At 47.4% G+C, this 26,400-nt stretch overlaps 1 protein-coding gene across 1 annotated transcript in view; it reads right to left on the minus strand.

Moving 5' to 3' along the window:
- Positions 1-24,600: 24,600 nt before the first annotated feature.
- LOC127677137 (uncharacterized) overlaps positions 24,601-26,400 on the minus strand; it is a 28,809-nt gene continuing 27,009 nt past the window's right edge. The window contains exons 7-8 of the mRNA XM_052172353.1: positions 25,447-25,628; positions 24,601-24,744 (exon numbers count right to left, since the gene is read on the minus strand). Coding sequence (XP_052028313.1) covers positions 24,601-24,744; positions 25,447-25,628 — 326 coding nt within the window. The remainder of the gene's footprint in view (positions 24,745-25,446; positions 25,629-26,400) is intronic.

Raw genomic sequence — 26,400 nt, forward strand, 5'->3', positions numbered from 1 at the left:
AACCTATTAAGTTTGCCTGATTTGTTTTTAAATAGTGCAGTGTTTTTCTGAGCTCTAGCTCCCCAGAATGCCAGCTGCTCACCTCACTGGGGAGCAGTGTCTTCTCCCCATTCTCACAAAACAGCAGCTTTCTTGGTTTTGTTTTGGAATTTGTTTTAGCCTTTGTTTTTTTTTTTTTAATCCATATAATTCTTGATAGTTTATTTGTTGAGACAAACTGCTCCTTGGCCCACGTATTCACGTTTCATAGTTCAGGAACACAGGCCAGTGACTTCTGTGGAGCTCAAGCCAAAGAATGCTTTATATTCTGAAGTTGCTTTACATTCTAAAAGATACCAACCAGCCTTCCTTATCTCTTCAAACTCTTTGTGGAATCATAATTTCTGTAAAAATCTGCATGTGCCTCTTTCTTGGTTCTGTCACAACAAACTAATAAGACTCACCAATTCCCAAGGGCTCCATGGGTGCACCAGCAATAGGAACCCATAGACACTAGTCCAGAAGACTGAGTGTCTGAGATGTTGGCAACACGCCAGAAGTGAAGGGAGTAAATGTTCCCCACACCAGTGTCCTCCCATTTCCGGGAGGAACAGACTCTTCCTTGTCTTCGTTTTTTCTAAGACCTGGAGATGTAGCTCAATCTGTGGAGTGCTTGCCTAGGAGTGCATGAACTGTCCAGGGCCACATACCTATAAACCCAACACTCAGAGAGCTGAGGCAGGAGGATTGAGAGTGCAAAATCATTCCTGGTTCCTAGCCTGGGATACACCAGACCCTGTTTCCACAAACAAACAATAGGAGCTGGTTTGTGTTTCTTTGTAACTACACAGCCTTCTCTACACTGTGCAGTTTTCCCCAGAGCCAGACCATCAAGTTTGTTTTCTGTTTTCCTTGTAGCCTTTCTTCTAGGAGTCTCTTTGCCCCACCCCACCCCACCCCACCCCACCCCACCCCACCCACAGCTATTTGCTTCAACTGCTTCTTCCTAAGCTTGAGAACTAGGCTGTGTCCTGACTGGAGGAACAAGACCCTGGCATGGGGCGGTCCCCACTCAGTGTGCAGTGCCTTCAGCTACTATGAGAGCATCACCTCGCCCCTGCCACAACCTTTCCATTTGCACTGTCTCCTTGGGCCCAGCTCTGGCCCAAGTGAACATGTTTCTGAATCTCTTCAGGGAATACCAAGTTTCTCCAGCCACAGTTTCAAACTTCCTCCAGCCTTGCTGCGTACCTGCCCACTGCCTGTGCGCCCCACTCTACCTTTGCCCGGGATCCTGCTGCTTCCCTGGGTCTTTCTTGGCCCTGTCTTTGGAGTGGCTCCTCCCACCCCCTTCACCCCTCCCCACCCTCGAGTGGTTTTTTCCCATTACTGCACACTTCAGTATGATTTTAAATTCCCCCCCCCATTAGAATAAGACAGAATAAGACCTGCCAGAATCCAAATAGCTCCCTCTCAGTTATCCATCCAAAGGCAGCATTTGATAAGTATGGCACAAAGGAAGATGGATACTTTCCCGGGGTGTCCTGGTACATGAGTTTGAGAACCAACCTCCCTTTTTGTGGCTTTGTTCAGCCAGTGTTAACTCTATAAACATTCCCTAATAAAGCCAGGTCTCATGGCAAGGAGAAACAGACTTGAGTGGCAGACGTGGGGGCCTCCTGGTTTTCAGACATTTATTGCTTGTCTTCAGCAAAAAACTTGCACCTTGCTCTGAGGTGTATTGAGGAAGCACTCATAAAGACATTTAATTTCACTTGTTCCTACCAGAATTTCCCCCAAACAACTCTCTTTCCTTCTCAGTTTTATGAAACTGTGTGTCAAACCAGGACACAACCCTTTCTCCCTCCCTCTCTCCCTTGGAAGCTAAATGCCTGCTATACCAGACAGATCCATTCTTCAGGCCAGCACCAGCATCCAGCCCTGGGGCCACTGACAACTACTGTTCTGTCTTTAAAGACAATTTAGCCAGTTCTTTTTCTCCTCAATGAGTTCAAAGTACTTAGGAGAAGATCCCAGGCTGGGAGTTATTATCTTAGCTCATGACTCTAGGAGTTTCAAACTGCAGAATCAGCCAGGGACCTTTCTTTTATGGCCCACTTCTCAAAACAAGCAGGATATAAGTTCCCAGCCCAGATCACTCACCATGACCAGGGCTTCTGGTATGAGACAACACCCACTTCTACATACACTGTGAATGACCTGACTCCAACCATTTTACACACATCTGCTCCCCGTATACTATGAAGGATCAAGACACTTCAGCAATCACTAGAGTCCACAAGGCCCAGACTCAGGAAAAGGACATATGCAGAGACTCAGAAGAGAGGCACTAACTTTTTAAGAAAATCTTTGAATAGAGACTAGAGAGATGGTTTTGTGGTTAAAGAACTAGCTGCTCTTGCAGAGGACCCAGGTTCAGTTTCTAATACCCACATGGTGACTCCTAATTATCCAGGACTCCACTTCCAAGTGACCTAATGCCCTCTTCTGGTGCCCATGGGCACCAGGCATGCACATGGTGCACATATATGTGTGTAGGCAAAACACCTGTACATAGAAAGTAAACATGAATATTTTTTAGCAAGAAAGAGGGAGGGGGAAGGAAGGAAGGACATTAAATAAAATACAAAATGGAGAATTGTATTTAGAACTTACAGGCATGGTATAAGAACATGGAATCCCTTATTCCTTGGTATCAATGTACCATGAGGTTTATTTCTTGACTTTAAATCATCTCTGTCATCTGAGGGTAACTCAAGTAACTCCTCTAAGATATTATTTCAGAATCAGAGAGCAGTCTGTTGCCATGGGCAGCAAATGGTGCTTAGGCAGTCACTCTGGAGATGTGGCAGGGAACTCCCAGTGTGGCTAAGGATTCAGGTAGGTTGGCCCGTGTTAGGCGGTTTCTCTAAAGAGCAGAACCAGTAGAATGCACGTATGTTATAAAGGATTGGCTAGATTGGCTTTCATGATCTGTACTGAGGAGTCTGGCAATGGCCGTCTGCATGTTAGGCTGGCTGAGAACCTGGTAGCTGCCCAGTCCCTGAAGCTGGACTCCTCCAGAGTCCTAGGCTGGTGCTGCTAGCCCAGACTCCAAAGAAAGACTGCATTGAGTCCATGCTGGAAGGTGGAGGAAACTGGAGGCTATGATGTAGAAGAATATAGCAGCAGGAGTGAAAGACACATTCGCTCAGGAGTACGTAATGGTGACTTAAGATCCTGACCTAATATCTCTACTGCCTGTTGGAAGGTGTCCGCTCTGAAAGTATGTCTTCTCCACATGTTAATCCTGCCTAAAAACATTCTCATGGATCTACCCAGAGGTGTGTCTCCTAGGTGATTCCAGATCCACTCCTCCCTTGTTCACAGTCAAGGGATTCACCATGGCAGTCCCTGCAAGGGTGCATCTAGCTTTGAAGGCCCTGGCTGTGCTGAAAACTCAAGGGATCTTGAACAATGGGGTGATCAATCCAGCCACTGCCCACCATAGGTCTGGGCACATGAATCCCAGCAACAGGGCATTAGGGTGGATACTCTGTCCTGACACCTGACTCCATGTGACCAGGGCCTAGGGATCAGCAGCTCTGTTCACTACAGTCAGAGTGCTAAGCAGCTACCCCCAAAAAGGTAGGATAGACAGGAGGCTTCCAGGGAGTCCCAAAGTAACCCAAGCTTGCAAGGGATCTGAGACACCTCTGTATAGGTTTCAAACCAAACCTTATGTCACCTAATGTTCTGGGGCACTGACATATGAGGAAGCTTTCTGTATATTGGACAGGACCAAGGAGTGGGTCCTGAAGGGACCAAGGCAATTTTTTTCATTGAGAGTCTCTTTCCATAGGTTACATCAAGTTGACAATACAAACAACTCAAGACCACCTTTCATGAGGATGCAGCTCAGGTCACATCCTAAAGCACCCTCCTAGCCATGTCTCTTAATGCCTCACTGTGAAAATTTAACCTTCTCCCTGAGTTTCAGAGAAGCCAAGCCAGTGCAGTCCATATCAGTGTGGACTGAAGATGGATACCACAGGTTCAGGGTTACCTAGCATCTAACCAGTTGCAGCAGCAGATTTCAGGGTGCACTGGGCTCTGCCAGATATCCACTTGCAAGAACCAGAATGCACCTCACCACACATGACACCCTACCCCCAAAATTAATTCAACACAGACTACAGACCTAAATGTGCAAGCTTCACCTGTGAATCTTCTCAAAGTCATGAGACACAGGATGCTTCTTGAATAAGACATACAAAAAGCAAACAAAGTTAAATTTGAATTTATTAAAATTAAAAACATGAATCTAATGAAAAGCCATCATTAAGAAAGTAAGGAAAGGGGCAGGAGAGATGGCTCAGTGAGTGATAGGACTGGCTAGTCTTCCAGAGGACCTGAGTTCAGTTCCCAGCAACCACATGGCAGCTCAAAAACAACTGTAATTCCAATTCCTGGAGGTCTGACGCCCTTTCTGGTTTCTGTGGACACTGTACACATGTGGCACATAAACATACATGCAGGCAAATTCCCAAACACATAAATATTTTTTAATTATTAAAAAACTAAGGCAAGTCACAGACTCAGAGAAATAGTCATTGGATATGTACCTGATAAGAGCCCTCTGTCAGCCCCTAAGAAGGTCTTCATGACTCTGTATTAAAAATAACCAAGCAGAGATTAATCTTTAAATGTTGGCTTGACAGAATCTAAGGTGAACTAAAAGACACATCCCTGGGCAAGTCTGGGAGGGCGGGTCCAGGAAGGACTAACCGAGGAGATGCTTCCTGCCGCATCCCAGACGACTTAGAGGTCCCAGGAAATTAGGTCTTGCTTGCTGGCCTTGCATCTCTGCAGGGAGTGTGTTATCTCACTGATGCTGTCCTCCTTAACATCTAGTTCCACCATGAGTTAAAAATCAGTGGCTTCCAGGAATCCTCCAGACCTTCAGCACCAGACCAGGTAGGACTGCATAGGTCAGCCTCATGACTGAGCAGGTACCAGATTCTCAGCCTCTCTAGCATGCAGTTGGCCATTGTGACTATTTGGCTCCTGTTGTGTAAGCCAGTTTAGGGAGCCCCGCTTTTATAGCATATATTCATCCTATCTGTTCCATTCCTCTGGAAAATCCTGATATAGGACCCAAGTAATGATAGAAGGGACCCAAGAAAACACTCTCAAACAACCATGGGCAACAGGTGACACTTGTCACTACCCCTGAGCATCTTCTGGCTTCTTGTTGGCACCTGCCTTGCTTAGTCAGCCACCTGCCCCCCCCCCAGTCATCCTTTGTCTACTGATTACATGGAGCCCTCTCTCTTTTCCATGCCCTAAGGGCCATCAAGAGCTCTGGATTCCACTAATAGTGAGACCATAGGACTGTCGTGTATAGACAGTCAGTTCAGCAATGGAGGAGGAGCCAACTGGAGTCAGTCAGGAACAATTCAGAGGCTTCCATTAGAACAGAAATGAGAAATAAACTTTCACACACACACCCTGGACATGATCTGGGTGGCCAGAGTCCCTGAGCCACTGGTGAGAAGCTTGCTGTGCCCCAAAGTGAGCCATCTGAGAATGAAAGGGACAAAGACAGAAACAGAGTCAAGAGGGCAGGGAGACAAGTCCCTAGGATGTTGCTGAATCTCTGGATTCAGCCTAACTTGAAGTCTGGTGCTAGGTGGCAAAAGGGGGTCACACATTCTTGCCATCTCTGTGTGTACCTGCCATGTGACATTTTCTAGATTCACTCTCGGTAAGGAGGGCACCAACAGATCAAGAAAGATGTCCCTTAAAGTCTAGCTTGGTGAGCCAATGAGTTTTTGGGGGTTATGTACAATGGTAATGGCAAATCAAAGCAGATATATCAGTGGGGAGTCCCAATAGACAACTTCTAATGGGCTATACCACCTACACCCATTAGAAACTTAATAATAGATCAAGATGGGATGGGCCTGGCGAGGCTCTCCAGGTGTTCAGGATATTTGTGAGCACCCTGCACCCACACTCACAAAGGAAATGTAAACATGCCCATTTCTTGAGAGTCTAGTGTGGTGTGTCACAGCTACTGGGACTCAAGAAGGCTATAGTCACATCCAACCAGAGGAATAGCAACATGACTATGTACTTCTTTGACTGTGGTTTCACAGATCTACCCATGAAAGACTAAGAGTGTCTCTCATGCACCTTAACCCATCATTTATCTTTCATCTGTGCCATTCTGTATCCACCCATCATCTGTGTTTGTCTTGTTACGCATCTTTAGATGAACTTAAATAGCTTATTCAAGGTCAGTGTCCCTGGGAACATATCAAACAAGCAAGAACGTCCTAACTTTACCAACAGTGATATCCTTCCTGGTGCCTGACATTTTGTCTTCCACCACAAACTTGGATGTTAGACTGGCTCTCACTTGGTTTTCCATGCCAGCATCTGAAAGCTTCTCCCCACTGGCTGGTGACACATGAAAAGTGACATATTCCTGCTTTTGACCAGGACCTCCAAGAGTGACCCACTTTCTCTCTAATTTCAGAACAAGCTGTGTTCACCAATTAATCTTGGTGATTGCTGGTGCCTCACCCTGCTCTGCCCCGATGAAGGAGGGCAGCCTGCCCAGCTGGGCGTCTTCCAACCTTGCAGTCTGCAGCCCTTGCACAGTCTGCAGCCCTTGCAGAGTGGTGAGGGAAGCGGCTGCCTTCATGTGGAAGCATCATGGAAAGAACTGGGCCTGAGTTGCTTGAGGACAGGCCTGCCTCCCTCTCAGAGGCAGCCTCCTCAACTTGAACTGGGAGAGAGAGGGTTGTTCTCAGGACCCACAGTAGCTAGGAAGCAAACGAAGGCCTTCCCCAAGAACTGCAGGCTCTAACCAGGAGCCATCTCCTTTGAATATGGAGATAAGAGCCAGAGGTAAATGTCCCCAGGATCAGGGCTGGGCTGTCCAGAGAAGCCCATCTAAGGAGGCATGGATTGGGAAGAGCCAACTGGTGGCTCTCAGAGTCTCAGTGACCACCACCTGTTCTGTGCATTTCTTCCAGACTCGTCTTTCTGGGTCAAAACATTCCTTTGGGTCCAGTCCCCAGTGGGTCTACAGCCTCTTCAGGAGCCCATGTGGGTGGTTAGGACACTAGTGATCCCTGGCTATCTGGGGGTCAGGGGCTCTAAGCAACTTCAATATGAGGACCCAAAAATGGCTGACTGTTTGGCTCACCAGAACCATTTATCTCCAAGTTGGTTCCCGGCCCTCATCCACAGAGTAGAGCAAGCCCTCTCTCAAAGAGCCCTGGATAGGTACCCAAAGGGTTTTTTTGTTTTGTTTTTTGTTTTGTTTTGTTTTTGGGGGGTAGTGCTGGGACCTCAACCCACAGCTCTTGAGCTGTTGGAAAAAACACCTGTACCAAACCTAAGGGTCACCCTTCTGCATCCTGCTCACTTGGGAGAGGCAGCCTTCCCAGTGGTGATCAGAAAGCATAGCTTTCCAGGGGACCTTCCCTGGAGCTGAAAATCCTAAATTACCCTTAGGATGCCCTGGGAACTTAAGATCAGGGGACAAGGAGAAAGACTCAGTGCCTACAGGCTTAAATTCCCATCAGGAAGCCTGATCACCCATTTCTGTCTGTAGTAATAATGACTGTAACTCTGTTGTGGGATAGGACAGAGCTTTGTGTACAGCATGTTCTGTCTAATGTCCTAGTATCATGATACAATAAGCTAGCAGGAATTGACACCACAGATGTCATCTATATTAGTTTCACCATATTGACAATCTTCATAACTTATCCCAAGAGGAGAGGCCATCGACAGAGTGATAAAATCTTCCGTTTTGCCAAACACCGTACAATATCCTGACCATGTGGCTCGGTGTGCTCCTGATCTCTCTCTCTCTGTGTCTCTCTCTCTGTCTCTGTCTCTGTCTCTCTCTCTCTCTCTCTCTGTCTCTCTGTCTCTCTCTGTCTCTGTCTCTGTCTCTCTCTCTCTCTCTCTCTCTCTCTCTCTCACACACACACACACACACACACACACACACAGTGTAGTGAGGAAACCCAGCATTTGGTAGATAGCTGGCATACAGAGAAGTCAATCCGCAGCAGTCAGGACTAGAGCGAACTGCAGTTGCTGTACCTACATGACTGGCTATAGTTCCAGCCCTGGCCAGCTTAGACCTTGTAAGGCAGAGGACTTCTCAGGTGTAAGACCCATCTGCTCAGTTCCTCATGTGGATTGAGGGAGTGGGTCCTCATTGAGCTGTTACCTTGTTATTAACATTATGAGGCCACTGAGGTACCCTATCATCATATTCACCAGAGAAGCCATGCAATGGAAGAAACAGAAGAGCAGCCTGAGTCTCCAGAAAAAAAGGTAGGCAGGGATAAACCTCCCTTATCAGCTCTATGTGCTGAGTACATGTCTGCCTGCCTGCTTATCTATCTATCTATCTATCTATCTATCTATCTATCTATCTATCTATCTATCTCTATCCATCCATCTTCTAACAGCTACAATCTATCAATAATTTATCTATCATCTATTAATCATCTATCATCTACCTATCTATGTACCCATCTGTCTACTCAGCAATATACCTGTGCTAGTTTTTGCCAACCTGACATAAACTAGAATCACCCAGAGATGATGTTTGAGTTGAGAAATTGCCTCCATCAGATAGGCCTTTAAGCAAGAATGAGGGCCATTTCATTGATTAATGGTTGATATGGGAGGGCCCAACTCACTCTGGGCAGTTCCATCCCCAGACAGGTGGTCCTAGGGTGTTTAAGAAAGTAGGCTGAGCAAGCCAGTAAGCAGCATTCCTCCATGGCCTCTGCTTCAGTTCCTGCCTCCAGGTTCCTGACTTGAGTCCCTGCCCTGACTTTTCTCTGTGACAGACCGTGATGGGGATGAGTAAGCTACATAGACCCTTTTCTCTCCATGCTGTCCCTAGCCATGGTCTGTATCACAGCAACAGAAAGCAAACTAGGACAGCATTTATCCATCTATCTACCTACACATCCATTGCACCATGCAACTATGCATTCACCCATCAATTAGGTCTACTCATACATCCATCCACCCATTTCTCTATCCACCTATACTCTATCCATTCATCCACCCATCCATTCATCCACACATCCATCTACCCATCCATTTATCCATACATCCATTCATTCACCTACCACCAATCTCTATCTTTCTATCCAACCTGTTGGTTCTCAGTTCTAACTCTATTGAACTCTGTGCCTGTCAATTTTTCACCCCTTATGCCTACCCTCAGCTCCTCTGTGTTCTAAGAGACTTTAAAACAACTAGGCCCTCATACAGATCTCCTACAGACAGCCTGGCCTCTACCACAGACTTGGCAGCAGTCCCTCCCCTTCTTCCTGGACAAAGTACAAACACACTGCTGCACACACTCTGTCATGTAACTCAAGTCCTGAGCCCTGGAAATAGATCCTCACTGTTCGCCACCTGGCTGACTGCAAGGGCCTCTCTCACATTCTGGCCTAGATGACAGTTCTACTCCTGGTTTTTCTGTGGAAAATAGATCAGCTTCCCCAAGCCCCAGAGAACCACAGACCAAGGGTGGCCAGTCTGCAATTGAGTACAACTGGTAATTCTCAGAGAAGGCTTCTATGGTAGCTGAAATATATTCACCCTTTGTTAGCAGATTCAAGGGTGATGGCTATCAGCAAGAGACATTCTGATGTTCTGCTAATGATAGTTCATACTCACATGACTACCTGCAGATTTCCAGTCTTTCTTCCTGTGGGGATGTCTGCAGTCAGCTTTCCTTATTGGAGGCAGGCTGATAGAAACCAATGTACTGAGGTGAGGTCAGCCTGGGTTGCTAAGGAGATGCTACCAGGCACCCAGTCCTAGAGATGAGCTGGTCTGCAACAGACATAAAGGACAGATGTACCCAGGGTTTGGGAGCCCCTTTTGTAGGCACTTGGGGTACTGACTGTGCATTACAAACAGTAAGGTAAGGACTCAGGCACACTGGAGAGTAAAGGGCAGAAGGAAACGTGCCTTCAGAGATAGGTGTTTTCATATGTGTTTTCATAAGAAATCCTCTTGTGGGCTCAGCATGAGGCACACAGTTTGATCCCACCACTCCTGTGACAAAGGCAGGCAGAGGTCTAGGAGTTCAAAGCCAGCCTCAGCTACATAGCAAAGTCAAAACCAGTTTAGACTACATGATACCCTTACTCAAAAAACAAAAAGAAAAACAAAAACTAAAAGCAACAACAAAACTGTCTTAGTAAGGGTTTTTATTTCTGTGAAGAGACACATGACCAAAGCAACACTTATAAAGGTTAGTCCATTTTTGTCATGGTGAGAAGCATTGCAGCAGACATAGTGCTGGAGGAGTTGAGCATTCTACATCTTGATCCACAGACAGCAAAGGGAGACAGTTTCACTGGATGTAGTTTGAGCTTAAAAGATCTCAAAGCCTGCCCCAGAATGACACACTTCTTCCAAGGCCCCACCCACTTCAACAAAGCCACACCTATTCCATCAAGGCCACACCTTGGAATAGTGCCATTCTCTATTTAAACACTTGAGTCTATGTGGCCATATCTATTCAAACCACAGGGGAGGAGAGAGAGAGAGAGAGAGAGAGAGAGAGAGAGAGAGAGAGAGAGAGAGAGAGAGAGAGAGAGAGACAGAGAGAGAGAGAGAGAGAGAGAGAGAGAGAGAATAGGGTTTCCAAGATGAAAGCAGGAAGACTTGTAGCATCTGAGCAGCCTGGGTTGGTGTTGTCAACCCGGAAGACTTGTAGCATCTGAGCAGCCTGGGTTGGTGTTGTCATGGTGAAAATATGAGCTCTACATCTGTGTGATTCTAGGTGAGTTCCTTGCAGTCTTTGGGCCTAAGTAGAGATAAGGAATTTAAATTATATCTTACAAAAATCCGATATAGATTTTTCTTTTTGAGATAAGGTTTCTCTATATAGTCCTAGCTGTCCTGGAACTCACTCTGTAGACCAGGCTGGCCTCAAACTCTCTGACATCCACCTGCCTCTGCCTCCCAAGAGCTGGATTAAAGGCATGAGCCACCACTGCTTGGCATAACAGATTTTTCACTGAATGCTGGCCACTACTTCGTGTAGCTTTTACTTCATAAAGAATTAAGTAAGCTGGCATAAGCCAGGCACAATTTTACTTCTCTCATGAAAAGCTGTTCAGGATGAGAGGCTGTCTCCCTCTCACCTGGACCCAGTTCATTCTCCTTTGATCCTGGTATCAGCTCCACAGTGTTCCTGATGCACCGGCCATCACCTCTGTAATCTAGGTCAGAGGGTAAAGATGGAGCAAAGGATGAGAAGGGCCATCTTTCAGGTGAGGCCCTCAGCTTTTTAAAATCAGGTTGCTGGGGTGGAATTGACACCAAAAAAGACACCCATGTGGCTATGAACGAAGTTCTCTCTCTCTCTCTCTCTCTCTCTCTCTCTCTCTCTCTCCTCCCACCCCTGCAAGCTTTCATCTGCTCTCTAACTCCACACTCCATACATCCTTTTGCTGGTGTTCTTGGCTCACCAGGTGACCTTGTGACTGACCTCTTCTCTGGTGATTCTGTTCCCCAGGGTCCTGAGGGCATACCCCACCCTACTGACTGCAGTTTTTTTGGGCAGAAGCTGGTCAAGCATGTGTATCTTGCAGCAAGGATATTTAGATTATTTTCTCAGTTGAGTCTATTGCCACCCCAGGCATTAACCATTTTGGCTCACTGAAGGTGACATGTAAGGGTAAAGGCAAGAATCCTAGCCATGTGGAGTTGGGATGAATTCAAGTTCCATCTACACCCTGCCCCAGGAAATCAGGAAATCTCTGCTTTCCCTATACTCAGGTTTCTGAGCCTGCTCTCTGGCTCCTAGACAGTGGCTGAGACCGGCAGAGGCTACGCCTTTCCACCTTCAGGAGCTAGGCTAGTCTGCAGCCCATACTGTGGGGATGGACCTTCCCCACATAACTGGCTGTGTCCCAGGTGATCTTAACCCACTAAATGCACGCATACTCCTCTCGTAGTCATGATGACCAAGATTATCTGCTGGTACTGCCCACTATTACTTGGACAGGGGGCCCGAGTCACAGCTGTTAGGGTGTGACTCAACCTGTGTCTCACACTTGTGCACACCGCGACTTTCTTCCTTGCCCATATCCCTCTGTCCACAGAAGAAAAGAGCTGTCAGCCAAGGGGCTCCCTGGAAACTGCTGACCAGGGCCAGAAGTTGGAAGGATACCAGAGCAACACAAAGGCCAAGAGTTAGTGAGGTAGCTAAGAGGCTTGGGTCAGGGAAGGCAGGCCTCCCTACAGCCCAGTAAGGGTCCACCAGGGGGAGCCATTGCATGTGTTCCAGCTCTGAGGGGAACAGTATCCTGGCAGTTGGGAGCCAAGGGATACCACCAACCTCACACAAGAGTTTTATTGAGAAGCACAGATGCCTCTGCAGCAGGGAACCAATCAGAAGGTGGGGTTTATAAAGGGTTTCTGTGGGGTGGGGAGTGGAGCATTCTGAAGTGGCCTGGGATTGAAGGGATTACTGTGGCCTGATCTTGGAGTAAATTCAGAGATTGGTGGGATTCTTTCCCTTAGCCTTGGTCTTGGGTTTAAACCAGGGTAAGTATGTTCTTTTCCTTGGCCCCTTCACCCTACATTAACCCCCTTTCTGTTTATTATTAATAAACAATTGGGGGTCTGAAAGGAGTAATGGTCATTAGGCCACTTCCTGTTGTTTGGTGGTGTCAAGCTCCTGGGGGCAAGTTTGATCTTCATGCTGTCAGAGTGTAATCAGGAGTTGCAGGCCTCTGTCTTCCTAGCTAGGAACCAGTAATCCTGTAATAACAACTGATTAAAAGTCTGGTTAGAGATCTTGGATTTGTTGTTGAAGAAATCTAGGTAAGAAGTTTATGAGGGGGCTGGAGAGATGGCTCAGCGGTTAAGAGTACTGACTGCTCTTCCAAAAGTCCTGAGTTCAAATCCCAGCAACCACATGGTGGCTCACAACCAACCATAATATTTGATTCCATCTTCCGGTGTGTCTGAAGACAGCTGCAGTATACTTACATATAATAAATAAATCTTTGGGCTAGAGTGAGCAGGGCAGGAGAAAGAAGAAAAGGTGTCTGAAGACAGCTACAGTGTACTTATATATAATAAATAAATAGATCTTTAAATAAAAAAAAGTTTAGGAGGCAGAGTGTGACAATAGGATCAAGAAAAGGAGAAGGTGGGTTAAGAATTCCATACCAGGCTGTCAGCAATCCAAAGGCCAGAGGCATGGAGCTGTTTCTTAAGTTTTTTTAGAGACCCATCTGGAGCTGCTGGATCTTACTTTTTTACTATACCCAATTGGTTGACAGAAAAGCAACATTTCTTTCTAAGGAAAAGACAAAGACTACCTCTCTCTGCTGTGAGTAAATCTGCTCCTCACCAGGGTTTTAGCTCTATGGCAGCCAGTGAGTTCATCTGGCTCCACGGGACGAGGATGGTCTAAGCCATCTGTTTGAAATCCTAGATGAACGTAGAGGAAAACTGATAACAGGGAAGTAGTCAGTTCTCTTCCCCAGTGTCTATTCCCAGAGCTGCAAGAAAGAGTAAGACCTGAACTCTTGTTTGCCATGCCATACCACTATAAACCCTGAAATGGGAACCAGCAAAGGTTCTTCACCAAGTACCACTCCTAGATTTAGGAAAAAGGACACCAGGGTGCAAGTCCTAGACTGTCCAGAGGATAGGCAATGGTACACTGGAGCACCGCAGAGGATTGAAGTGTTGCAAACATTTGGACATGCAGTCTGGGCGGTAATACTCAGGGCTGAGGTGTTATACAATCTGTGGAATCCTGTGTGCCTGAGGAGTTAAAGCAGTCTGCAACACCAATAAGACAGACTAACAAGAGAGAACGAGTGGGAGTGATCGTTGGCTCAGGACAGTTAATGAGTGGCAAGGTGAGAGAGTCTGATAGTGCAATGGGCAAGGCCACAAATGGTGGTCATGAGTTTGTTCCTGGAGGAACACACAACTAGCACTCTCCAAATCGGCCAGGTAGGGTGTTATTCTGTAGCTGATCTGCAATCGGGGCAGCCCAGATTCGTTCCATGGTATTTGCAGGACCAATATAGATAACCTCTTTAAGTTTCTGGCCACTTTTTGCAGTAATCTTCCATTTGGACATAGGGAAAATAGGCACAGGGGGTAAGCTGTGATGGCTAAGAGAGTTGTAAGAAGCTGAACTTGCCTTTGGCAGCCTGCTACAAAACAATTTCCTGACCCTATTAGGACAGGCTGTTGGTTAGAGGTAGGAATCTCTTGGATGTTAAACATCAGTATGTAAGAGCTACCCTGGACAGGTGAAGCTAGGAATAAATAGGAGAAACGAGTAAGTTTAAATATAAAAGATTTCCAGATCATTTATCTGTGCAGTGGCAGAAGCTGAACTGTACTGAGATCAAGCTGTTTGTGGTAACAGAGTAAGGCATTAATAAAATCTGGGTCTGTGTTGGAAGAGAAGGGTTGTAAATATGAACTCCATTAGAGGGCATTTCTACAGCTTCAAGTGGGAGCTGAGAGGCAAGAGAGAAGCCCAGGAGAGCATAGGGAAGCTGTGAGACTTCCAGGATGGAGCTGAGAGACAGGAGGGACAAGGTCACAGGGGCCTGGAAAGGCTTCAGAAAGCTACAAGACTTAGCAGGCAGCTCCTATGGGCAGGAGGCAAGGAAACTGGGAAGGTTCCAATAGAAGGAGAGGAGCAAGTGTCTTAGTAACTAGACAGCTGCCCACGTGGTGGAGGTGTTTGGAATTGGCAGCCATGCCTCCCCCTTGGTGTTTTTGTCAATGCCACCAATTGGCCTACCTACCAGCCAGCCTGAGAGAGGAGCTTCTTGGGCCTGAGGTAAGTCCCTTCCAGTTGGTGGGCTGTGCACACAGGGGCTGTGGTACCCTGCCCCAGACCCTCCTTAGCCACCCATCAGCCTGAAGCTGCTCAGAGGCATGGCTCTGCCAACAGAGGCAGGCTGGAGGGAGGAAGGGCATATGTTCCCTTTCTCCATGATCAGCATGTTTATCTTCTAAAGTAAAGATCAGCCAGAAGCCTACAGGTCCCTCAAGGCCTCATCACAGCTGTGGGAGCAAACTCTACAGATTGTGTTGGACTCTCTCCTGAGAAGGGAACAGCTGGACATTCTGGCCTAGCTGGCAGCTTTGAAGTTTCCCCATGGATAGAGAGGGACAGATGGTAGACCTCTGCTCATCCCTCTTCTAGCTCCCAAAGGCACTTAGCTGTGCAGAGGCGCATGGCTGCAGATGGCCAGGGCAGGAGGTGCTCTGCCTGCCTCTATGGCCTAAGTGGCTGCCTAGTCCTGGGGACCCTGAGCCCTAACTCATGGAGGAGTGTGATCTGGGTATCTGAAAGTCTTTGTCCCTAGTTCCAGCATTATAGACTCCTGAGTGGACTCCCGTCGAGTTCTGGCCCTGAGCTGGAGTGGGTGGGGGTTGGGAGAGTGGACTTCGACCCATGGGCTTTAGGATGATCTGGGCTACCGTTGGGTGGGAGCAAGTAGCCCTGTCGAGTCTTTCAGCCTGAACCAGACTCCTCTAATAGCAGTAAGATATCACAAGCCATGGTATAATTCTGGTGTGGCCCTCACTCTTGGTGGGATAATCTCACCCATCCCCCACTCACCAGTGAGGCCCCAAGGTGAAGTTTGCCTCAGGGCCATGCATGAACCATCACAGCCCGGCTTCACTAGAGCAACCTGCTCTGGGTGCCCTGGCTATAGCACCTGGACTTTACCTGCAAGTCTTCTGCAAAGAGGGGATGCTCAGGGTTGGGGTCTAGAAAAAGCTATTTCATGGGACCTCAGGTGTCTATGTTGGCTTGTCTTGGAACTGTGATCAGCAATTCTGGGTCCTCAGTGAGTCCTTGTCTGAGTTTAGCATCTGTTGTTGTGATAAAACATCATGGTCAAAGAAACTTTGGAAGGAAAGGGTTTCTTTGGCCTACAGGTTATGGTCCATCATCAAGGGAAGACAAGGCAGAAATCTGGAGGCAAGAACTGAAGCAGAGGCCATGAGGAATACTGCTTACTGACTTGATAGCCCAGACCCACCACCTAACCAGGCATGACACTACTCACAGTGGACTGAGCCTTTCCACATCAGAAAAGAAAAAGAAAAAGAAGTTCCAGACATTCCCACAAGCCAATCCAATGGAGGTAATTCCTCAGTTGAAGATCCTGCTTCTCAGTGTGCCCAGTTGACAACCAAGTGGAACTACCACAGTTGCCATCCTCAGATCTGCACTCATAGATAGCCTCACTCAAGCATGGGGGCTCTCAACTGACCCCTACCACTGTGGAGCAAAGATGTTACACAAATCCAGTGCCTGTACTGTGAACGTGGCACTCACCCATCTCCTGCCCACCCCTTCCCCCATCAAATACAACAGCTGACATCTGCACATGGTTGCTGGTGGCTAAATGTCACAGGGATATTACTGACAGCAGGACACTGGTTTTGAAGTCAAGCCTATTACCCTCACTTGTCCAGAGGTGCCCAGGGGTCAGCTAGGCTAATGTCCACTTAGGTCCCTGAAACAGCCACCCTGGCCACTTTCCACTGCCTCTCACTGGTGTCATCTGGTGTGTGTGTGTGTGTGTGTGTGTGTGTGTGCAAGCTCGCTCGAGCACACAGGGTACAGGGGAGAGAGAGAGGGAGAGGAGGGAAAGAGAGAGAGAGAAGGGGGGAGAGAAAGGAAGAGGGAGAGGGGGGAGAGAGAGGAGGGAGGGAGAGAGAGAGAGAGAGAGAGAGAGAGAGAGAGAGAGAGAGAGAGAGAGAGAGAGATCTTAAAAAGTAAGAAAATGGAAGCTGGAGAGATGGCTCGGCGATTGATTAAGAGCACTGACTGCTCTTCTGAAGGTCCTGAGTTCAATTCCCAGCAACCACATGGTGACTCACAACCATCTGTAATGAGATCTGATGCCCTCTTCTGGTGTGTCTGAAGAAAGCTACAGTGTACTTATATATAATAAATAAAACCTTTAAAAATTAAAAAAAAAATGGCTGAGGAAGGCACTTGACACCCACTCTATCCTACACACACACACACACACTCATCCACATGCACATGCACACACATGCATGCACACACACAAAGCATTTCAAGGTGCTAGAGAGATGCTAGAGAGATGGTGCTAGAGAGATGGCTCAGGGGTTAAGAGCACCAGCTACTCTTCCAGAGGACCCAGGTTTAGTACCCAGCATCATGGCTCACCACCATTTGCAGGGGTCTGTCACATTGTTTTGGGGCCTGGATGGGCACTGCACCTATATGGTGTATAGCGATACATCCAGACAAACACTCTGCCAGGGGCTTCCCAGCACCCAGTTCCCAGAAGAAGGCAGTGAAAGGGGAGTATGGAGTCCATTACAAGGCCAAAGCTGCTTACTTTGGCAATTTAACTCTTTCTTCAACTCTTTGCTATTCTGTGGCTAAAAGCTGCTGGCTTCTGGAAATTTAACTCCTGCTTATAGCAGCAGGGAATTAAGAAAAAATCTTTCCTGGGATCTTTTCTTCCTGACTCAAGGGCCCCTGGCTAGCCAGGCAAGAGGCTCAGAGTTCATTAACTCTTCCTGAGCCAGAGACAAGAGAAAAGAAAAGGAAGAAAAGAAAACCAGGCACACAGCTATACACACACACACACACACTGGCTGAGCCTGACCACCTGATTTATCAATTTTTACAAGTGCACATGTATATTTATATACATATACCTACACACACACACACACACACACACACACATTTGGTGGATGGAGCAGAGCCCCCAAAAGCCACACTTTATTTACTCTTTCTGACTTTTTATACCTTCTTAGACAAAAGTTCTTTATAAATTACCTTATAGATAAAATGTTACACAAAAGGGGAGTTACAGAAGGATGCTGATATTAAAAGCAGTGTTTCAGTCTATAAACTCATAAGTTCAAAGTTTCACATGGCCTTGCTCTATCAGAGTGGACATCTGTGGCTTCATCCTTGGACCTGACCTCGGATGAACATTTTTCCTTTCACAAATTTGTCCCAAGTGTAATTCTCTTCTTAGTGCAACTGTGAAAGCTCATCGGCCTCATTATGCACCTTTATTCAGTAGTCTATGAGGAGGGCACATGCTATTCTTGAGTCTAACTTTATTACATTTTTCTGGCAAAACTAAAACCATCTCCTTAAACTTTCTTAATTTGAATCAAATCAGGAATGCTATAAAGTAATTAATCCATCTAAACAGCATTAATTCATGAATGTTCATCTTCAAGTTGATCTGCAGGAAATTTACCCAATAGTGTGGACTGATGCCCAGGAATCACTGGGCTGTGTAATAATGGGAGGAAAGGCATATCAGCAGCAAGAAGCAATCCTGGGATGAAGGCTCTGGGGCTGTGACTCTCCAAAGTGCACCCATCGCAGCCATGCAAAATAGTGGACCATCTCCAGGAAACTCACTCGCTTGCCATAGCCTTTCCTAGACGGCTTCTGTCAACATGCATGCACAGAAGATAAAATAAATATTTGAAAAAGAATGTCTAGATGAGTCATAGTAAAGTCAAGTTAATTAATGTATTGTCTAGACAGATATACAGGAAAAGGATGGCACACACACAGGCTTCTTAAGAGAACCCTGCTTAAGTATGTTTTTTAAAAAAGGCTATTCTACATGCTTCTGAATCTTTCTGACTCATATCTCTCTAAGGATGCAATTTACAAGGTTTAAAGGCTAAGGCCAGCTTAATATTTAACTAAAAAATTTAAGTAAATATATATGCACTGCCTTTCTTATTTTCCTAAAGATCTATACATGAGATTGTAAGCATGAAGCCCAAGAGCAGAGTGTTCGGGCTGGAGGCAAGCACAGTCCATCTGTTGTTTGAGCATCCTTGCCTGTTGGCTTTAGGAAAATGTGCATTATTCGGCAGGCAGTTTTGGCTTGGTCAGCTGAGTTCTTGAGTCATGATGCTCAGTCATCAGGAAAGGTGGGCCAGGTCCCAGGTCGAGGGGCTTCCTCCTTCCCACATCTCCACTTCTACCCTGCAACAGCTCGAGGAAATCAGCTAGCCACCCAGACACCTGTGTGGCAGAAGATGGGACCCACTGCAGGGCTGAAGGCAGGGCCACATGGGAGGTCTCCCTGGTGAGGGTCCCTGGGGTCCCTGGCTGCCCTGTGACTTTTCAGTAAGTATGCATTTATTTCATGGGTCTCTACTGAGACAAGCTGCTGTCTTCAGAGGAAGGGCAAGGCACTGGATGCCAAGGGTATAAAGTTGCTGAATTTAACTGTGCTCTTTGAATGTTTATCTGACCCAAAGAGTTCGAAGAAGGCTCCAGGTGGCCCAGACATCGCCCTGCTGGCACTATGCCCATGGGTCTTCCCTGTTCTCCTGCCTTACCCTTGTGTCTCCCACCCTCCATCTCACCCTAACCTACCCCAAGCTGGTATGAAAGCTGTTGATAAGTACAGAGTGCTGGTTAATACTGTCAAATTAAGAAGATGCAGAATACCATAAAGACATCTAGGCATGTCCGTAAGGGAGTTTCTAGATTAGGTTAATTATTCGGGAAGACCCACACCAAATATGAGTGACTGGTATCCTAGACTGAATAAAAAGGAGAAAATTGGGGCTAGAGAGATGGCTCAGCAGTTAAGAACACTGGCTGTTCTTCCAGAGGACCCTGGTTCAAGTCTCATTACCAAAATGGCAGCTCACCACTGTTACTCTAGTTCCGTGGGATCCAAAATTCTCGTCTGGCCTCCTCTGGCACAACGCGCTCACATGGTAAGTGACATCCGTGATGGAAAACACCCATGTACGTAAAGAATGGTTTTGTCTGTGCTGTATCACGTGGATGAACAGACGTGTTTGTTCTTATCTCCCCAGGGAAATCACTCCTCAGCAGACTGGATCCATCTCAGTCCTTACAGGAAACAGAATCTGCGATCTAAAGGGACTTTGTACAGATGCCATGAAAGGGCTTTCTATAGATGCCTGAGAGGCGCCTGGGGAAGAAGCCAGCACCCATGCCATGACCGTGGTATGACTGTGCTAGCAGTGCCTGGAGAGCTGGGTCCTCAGAGCCCCCAGGGGTCACCTTAAGACTATTAGGAGGGCAGTGAGAGCCACTGCCTCCCCACACACACCCCCTCACATAGTCACTCATGTCCCAAACAGCTTCCCACTAAGACCTAAACTGGGAGGGCTGTGTCTCCAGCTCCAGGTTGACCACAAGGATTCACACTTAGTAGGTATGCACTGAGGCTAGCTGTGTAAGAGGTGCACACCACCCCAGTACCACCAGCAGCAGCAGATACCATTAACTGAGGGTCAATGGTGTAGGCTCTGTAGAGTCCCACGCCCAGGTTTGATGGAGCAGGTCTGCCTGAGGACACCTAGTGTGACCGTTCATTCTGATTGCCAAATTGGCAGTTTACCTGGAAATATGGTCTCGATGAGGGGTTATCTAGCTAGATCAGGCTGGACCATGAGTGGGCTGACTTGGTTGTGTTAATAGACACAGAAAGCCCCAGACTGGAGATGGGTGGCACTACTCCCTGGGTTTAAGTCCTGAACTGTGCAAGCTGAGAAAGGTACCTGAGCATGCAGTCACCTCCCTCTGCTCTTGGTGGATGTGATGTGTTCAGTTGCTTCAAGTTCCAGCCTCCTTGTCTTCCCAGCAATGATGGACTGTAACCTAGAACTGCACACCAGACCAACACTTCCTTCTCTAAGTTGCATTTTGTCAGGGTGTTATCTCTCAAGAGCAGGAAGTAGACCCCACAACAATGTGGGAGGAGCAAACTGGGGCCTGGGATGGGATGGGGCTCCGGTCCAGTCCTCAGCTTTTAGCACAGCTTCCTTCTTGGAGGTTCTGACCTTGGACATTTGTCAAGGACAAGCTCTCTCCCGGCCTGATCCCTCCCTCAAATGCCAAGCACAAGCTGTGCTCTCCTTACCTCCCTCCACCCCACACCCCTACCCTATCCCAACCCTTTCAAGGCAGGCTGACCACCCAGAGGCATGGGCAGGCAAACTGAGAGGAGATCCCTGGTATCCCTGCTATCCCCACTAAGAAACCTCTGAAACTTCCAGCCTTCCAGGACAGGATGAGATCTGCAACCAGTGTTAGGATGACATCTACTGGTCAGCTCTAAAATTCAGGGATTCCAGCCCAAATTGACAACTTGGATTCCTTAAGGTTTCTCAAGGGACAGAACCTCTGGAGACTAAACTCTTAGGTCCTTCTTCCTCCTCTGAATGATGGCCTGGGCCAGGGTGTTTCTACAAACCTGTGTGAGATCTGATGCTGCAGGTTTGAGAGCCCCAGTGGGACAGAGCCCATTGCTGCAGATTTGCAAGTATTTGTGGGAGAACAGCACCAGGCATGGGTCAGAACACCCAGAGTTCAGCAAGGGAGCACACAGAGTCCTGCTGCTGGGATGTGCCTCTGCGACATGGCGTTCAGTGTCCCAGCCCTCCGAGTGACACCAGTTTCACTGCCACTCCTATGAGGTCCTGAACAGAAATGTTCAGGGGTGACATGGCTATGTCAGACAGTTCCCACCTGAGGTTTTGGGAGTTTTGGTCTTGAACTCCATAAAAAAAAAGTTTGGAGCCCAACCATGGACTCTGGGGACCTGGTGCTGGGCAGAACTACTGCAGGGTAGAGACTCTCAAAGGTGGTGATGCAGTCCCCTCGTGGTTTACAGACCTGGCTTGTGAAGGCACCAACAGCAAGTGGCTCCCTATCATGCACTATTCAAGGTTAAAGGGACCTCTGTGAAGGTCAAAAGGGTGAGTGGTTGTCAAGGTTACGGGACACCTGCCTATCAATGTTAAGAAGCACCTAGATGTCAAAGTTAAAAGGAATCTCATGAACAAACATTGTTTGTCAATAGGTAGCGGCTTTGTTCATTTATTGTTCATCCTAGGAGTACCTTCAATCCTAGGGTGAAGATAGAACAGTGGCCACCATCTCTTCACACATGTCTGGTTCTCCGAGCCATCCGACTCACTGCCCTCTGAGTCTGCTTTAGAAGGCCCAGTAGTCTCAGACGGCATCACCTACTGTCTAGGAGCTGCAGTGGTGCCGAGCCTCTACCTGGGTGTCATGACACAGCACAGGGGCCTTAGACAGACTCAGCTATACACTGGGTCACCGGCACCTGATTTAAAGATGATCCCTGTCACAGTAACCACCTTGTGCTCCCTGCTGTCAGATTCCACAGTGCATCACTTCACTATAAGGGTCTCAGGGACTCAGAGAGTGAACGTGGAGGGAGAGGTTTGTTATTTTAACCTTCCAGGGTTGGGTGTCAGCTTTAAAAAAGAAAAGATGGGGGGGGGGAACAGCTGGCACATTGCTTCTGGCACAAAATGCACGTTTTTAAATTCCTAATTGCACTTCTCTGCTCCCTAAATCCCCAACTGGCTGAGTTCTTCATAGAGACATGATCTTCCCTGTATCTAGTGCTACCCTCTCCCCAGAGCCACACCCTGTTAGCTCAGGACACAAGATTTCTTTCTTTTTGATCTGTAGACTCAGTCACCTAGCAGACAGCCTGTAACTTCTCAAACCTAGGATGAACTGAGAGTCTAAACAAGCAGATGGCAGCTGGGGAAGACAGGGCCTAGTGTCTGCTGATTATCTGCGAGCTCAGATGAAAACTGCACTGGAATGACTCATTCCTTATGGCCTGGGGTTGTCTCCCTTACCATGTGTCAGTCTACATTCTCAGTCACCAACGTTCCCACTCACTTATTTGCAGATTTCAAGTCCCTGTGTGGACTTTCCATTGCTGTTCACAGCCTTGATCCCGTCTCCCTTGGCTTCAGTTCCTGTGTTTATAGTCAGACCTGATGAAATTGGCCTCACAGCAAGCCCCGGGAAGACCACATTCCCTGAAAGGTTGAGACCCCTTGCACAGGATAGAATGTTAGCATCCTCCTAGTCCCTGTGCCATCTAACTCCCCTCCTTCCTGTAGGAGTGGGACTTTGTATGACTTGTGTCTATTAACTATAATAAACACCCCCATGTCCCCTCATTAACTGTGAAACCCAAAAGATAATGACTAAGTTCAGCCACTGGTGCTAGAATTTCTTGGGATACTATAAAGAGACACCGTGATCAAATAAAGGCAAACATTCAGCTGGGGCTAGCTTGCAGTTTCAAAGGTTTAGGCCATTATCATCATGGTGGGAAGCATAGCAGCATCCAGACAGACATGGTGCTGGAGAAGGAGCTGAGAGTTCTGTATCTTGATCCAAAGCAGCCAGGAGGAGACTGTCTTCTGCAGGCAGCCAGGAAGAGGGTATCATTTGTACTAGGCAGAGCTTGAGCATAAGAGGAGACATCAAAGCCCACTCCCACAGCAACAAACTGCCTCCAACAAGGCCACACCTACTCCAACAAGGCCCCACCTCCTAATATTTCCACTCTCTAATCATTCAAACACATGAATCTATGGGGGGGGGGCAAACCTATTCAAACTATTAGAGAAACTAAGTCCCCAACTCTATATATTAATGCTATTTGGAAGGAGACTGGGGTTAAATGAAGTTACAAGAGTGGGACCCCTTGATAAGAGAAGAGGACTCCCCTGTTGCCACCCCCACCCAAACACACACAAAAGTAACAGCCTAACAGGAAGTCATCAAGGAGAACTCTTAAAAATTGTGTTAAGGATGCTAAAATGTAGTTCTTCACAGTTGACGGCTTCTGGCAGGAGTGCAGGTAGAGAAGACTCAATTGTCTTTAAGGAGCTGGCACTGGGAGTTTGACCATGCTCCAGTGAGTGTATGAGCACCCTTTCCCTTTTTTCTTTCTTCTTTTTTGGGGGGTAAGGAAGTCACAAAGGTGGGAGGACTGGAAAGTGAGTATGATTGAAGTGCATGATGTGAAATCCCCAATCAATAAAATTATTTGGAGAAAAAAAATAAAATGCCTCCTAATAACAAAAAAAAAGAAAGAAAAAGAAAAAGAGGAAGAAGAAGAGGAAGGCGACTCAAACTTACTGTTACTGTCTCAGCTCACAATGCTCTGCACCATGTTTTAATTAGGCAACATCACCTTCACAGAGGCCAGTGTCATGTCCCTGAGACAGTGAGCTAAATAAACCCTTGTTCTTTATAAGTTACCAAGTATCAGGTATTTTGTTGTAGCAACAAAAATGGTTCTAAGAAACTCATCATGAGTGACAATGCTGCACATGATGTTTGCTTTACCAGAAGGTCACAAGTGAGGGTGATGACCCTTAATTCAGGGTGCAGGCAGCAGGGTGACTGGTAAACAACACCCTGTGGCACCAGGAACTGGGGGTGCTTGCTATGCAGCATTACTGACTTATCCTGACCAATACACCAGAAGAAGCAGCACCTGCTGCGCTGGGATGCTACAGGAGCCACCCAGACACCAGGCAGAGTCAGCCCTTGCTACATGCTTTTACTGTCCTTCAGGAGAAAGGGGCCCTTGCTATGAGCTTGTTTTGATTGTGCCCTGCTCAGTATGGCTAAGGTTCAGCCTAGGCATGGTGATGCTGGCCTAGGTGATAGAACCTGAAATCTACCAGTCATAAGCTTTTTCTACATATGACAGAAGGGCCAAATTCCAAATACTCATGGTGTGTGATCCACATGTCCTTGAACAGAGGGAGAGAGCACAAGATGGAGGCACCTACCCAGGCACCATACTTGGCATATGGAGAGGTAACCACCTGGAAGGAGGAGAAGAAGTACATCAGGCCATCACTCTGGGCTAATCAGAAAGCTATTCAGGAAATACACCTGCCCATTCCCAGGACCCACATGGTAGAAAACTACCTTTTTAAATTAAGAAATATGGGAGCCTTGGTGGTACATACCTATGATTCTAACACTCAGGAGGCAGAGGCAGGAGGATCTAGAACATGCTGATCAACACAGCAAGTTCCTGAACAGCCAGGGCTACAGAGTGAGATCTGTTTCAGAAGGCGGCTAGGGAAATAGATAGGCTCAGGCGTGAGGACCTGAATTTAGCTCTTCAGAACCTGTGTATAAAGCTGGACATGCTGTCTGTGTACACAAGCATACACACATGTTCATGTAAAATGCAAGAGGAGACTACATGCTCATCTTGACCCCCGTAGCTCATCATCCCTGACACCACCTTCTGATCAGATGTTCAGTACCCAGCTCTGCCACTGCCCACCCTGCAGGCTGCATCCCCCTTCCCATCTACCACTCCTCCCTCACTCTCTCTCTCCCCCCCTCTCTCTTTCTGCCCCCTTTCCTCCCCTCCCCCTCCCCTCCTCTCTTCTCTCTCTGATGTAAGGGACTTGTGTCACTTTTGCTTATTGGTGCAATTCCTACACCTTAATCACTCTAGAACTACTCATGGGTCAACTCCCAAAGGCCCCCGGAGGGCTCTGGGCCAATACCTTCACACAGAGGTCTGGAGAGACCAGCTTTCCTAGCTCCTTCTGCAGCCGGAATCGCAGGCCTGAACAGGCCCCGGTGCCACCAGACAGTATGATATAACCAAATAGAGTCCTCAAGTGGGATTTCTCACAGGACATGATGGTCTCCTGGGCGTGCATGTGGATCCCTGGGTTGGTTCTCTCTGGGGAAAATGCACAAGAGGGCTTTGGGATCAGAGGCTCCCCATTTTTAGTATTTCAGGGAAGGCTACCTTCCAGATTCTGGATAGAACCAAGTGCCACCAGGAATCTTGAGGCCCCGTGGACTTCAAGTAGGTCACAAGCTTGGTACTATCACTGACAAGTGTTGACCTCCGGTGGCTCAAGCAAGGTTAGTGTCACCTGTTTTGTGAGTGTTTGTAGGGCAGTGTCCCATCTCAGCCTTGGAAAGAGCCACTAAGTAACTGCTTTCACTTGCCACATGTGCCATAAGCCAGCCACAGACACCACCCTTGAACTATGGGCGCCATGTAGCTGTAGCTCACGCTTCTGGAGGCAGTGCATGCCAATCAGCACCCCTCACTCTTTGCACAGGGTGGCTCTGGGCTAAGGGCTGAAGAACTAATACAATGGAGTGCTTCAGGTGTGCCTGGCAGAGGGCTCTGCTGACATCAGGAACCTGAGACTTCATTCCTTCCTGGGATCCACCTGGCCTCTGAGGAGGACTTTGATGACTTCTCCTCATTGGCATGCATTATACCTTTAGAAACTGTGTGGTCTACCATGCTCACAATCCCATATCTTGAGAAACTGAGGCAGGCAGTTTGCCACAAGTTTAAGATAAGCCTAGGCTATATAATGCGTTCTAGACTAGCCTGGGCTACAGAACAAGAACCTGTCTCAAAAACCAAAAGCATAGAAAGACTTCACACTTTGCACTATATAGCACAGAATAGAAAGCTAAGCCCACTAGCC

The sequence above is a fragment of the Apodemus sylvaticus genome, chromosome 1 (genome assembly GCF_947179515.1).
Source record: "Apodemus sylvaticus chromosome 1, mApoSyl1.1, whole genome shotgun sequence".
NCBI lineage: Eukaryota > Metazoa > Chordata > Mammalia > Rodentia > Muridae > Apodemus > Apodemus sylvaticus.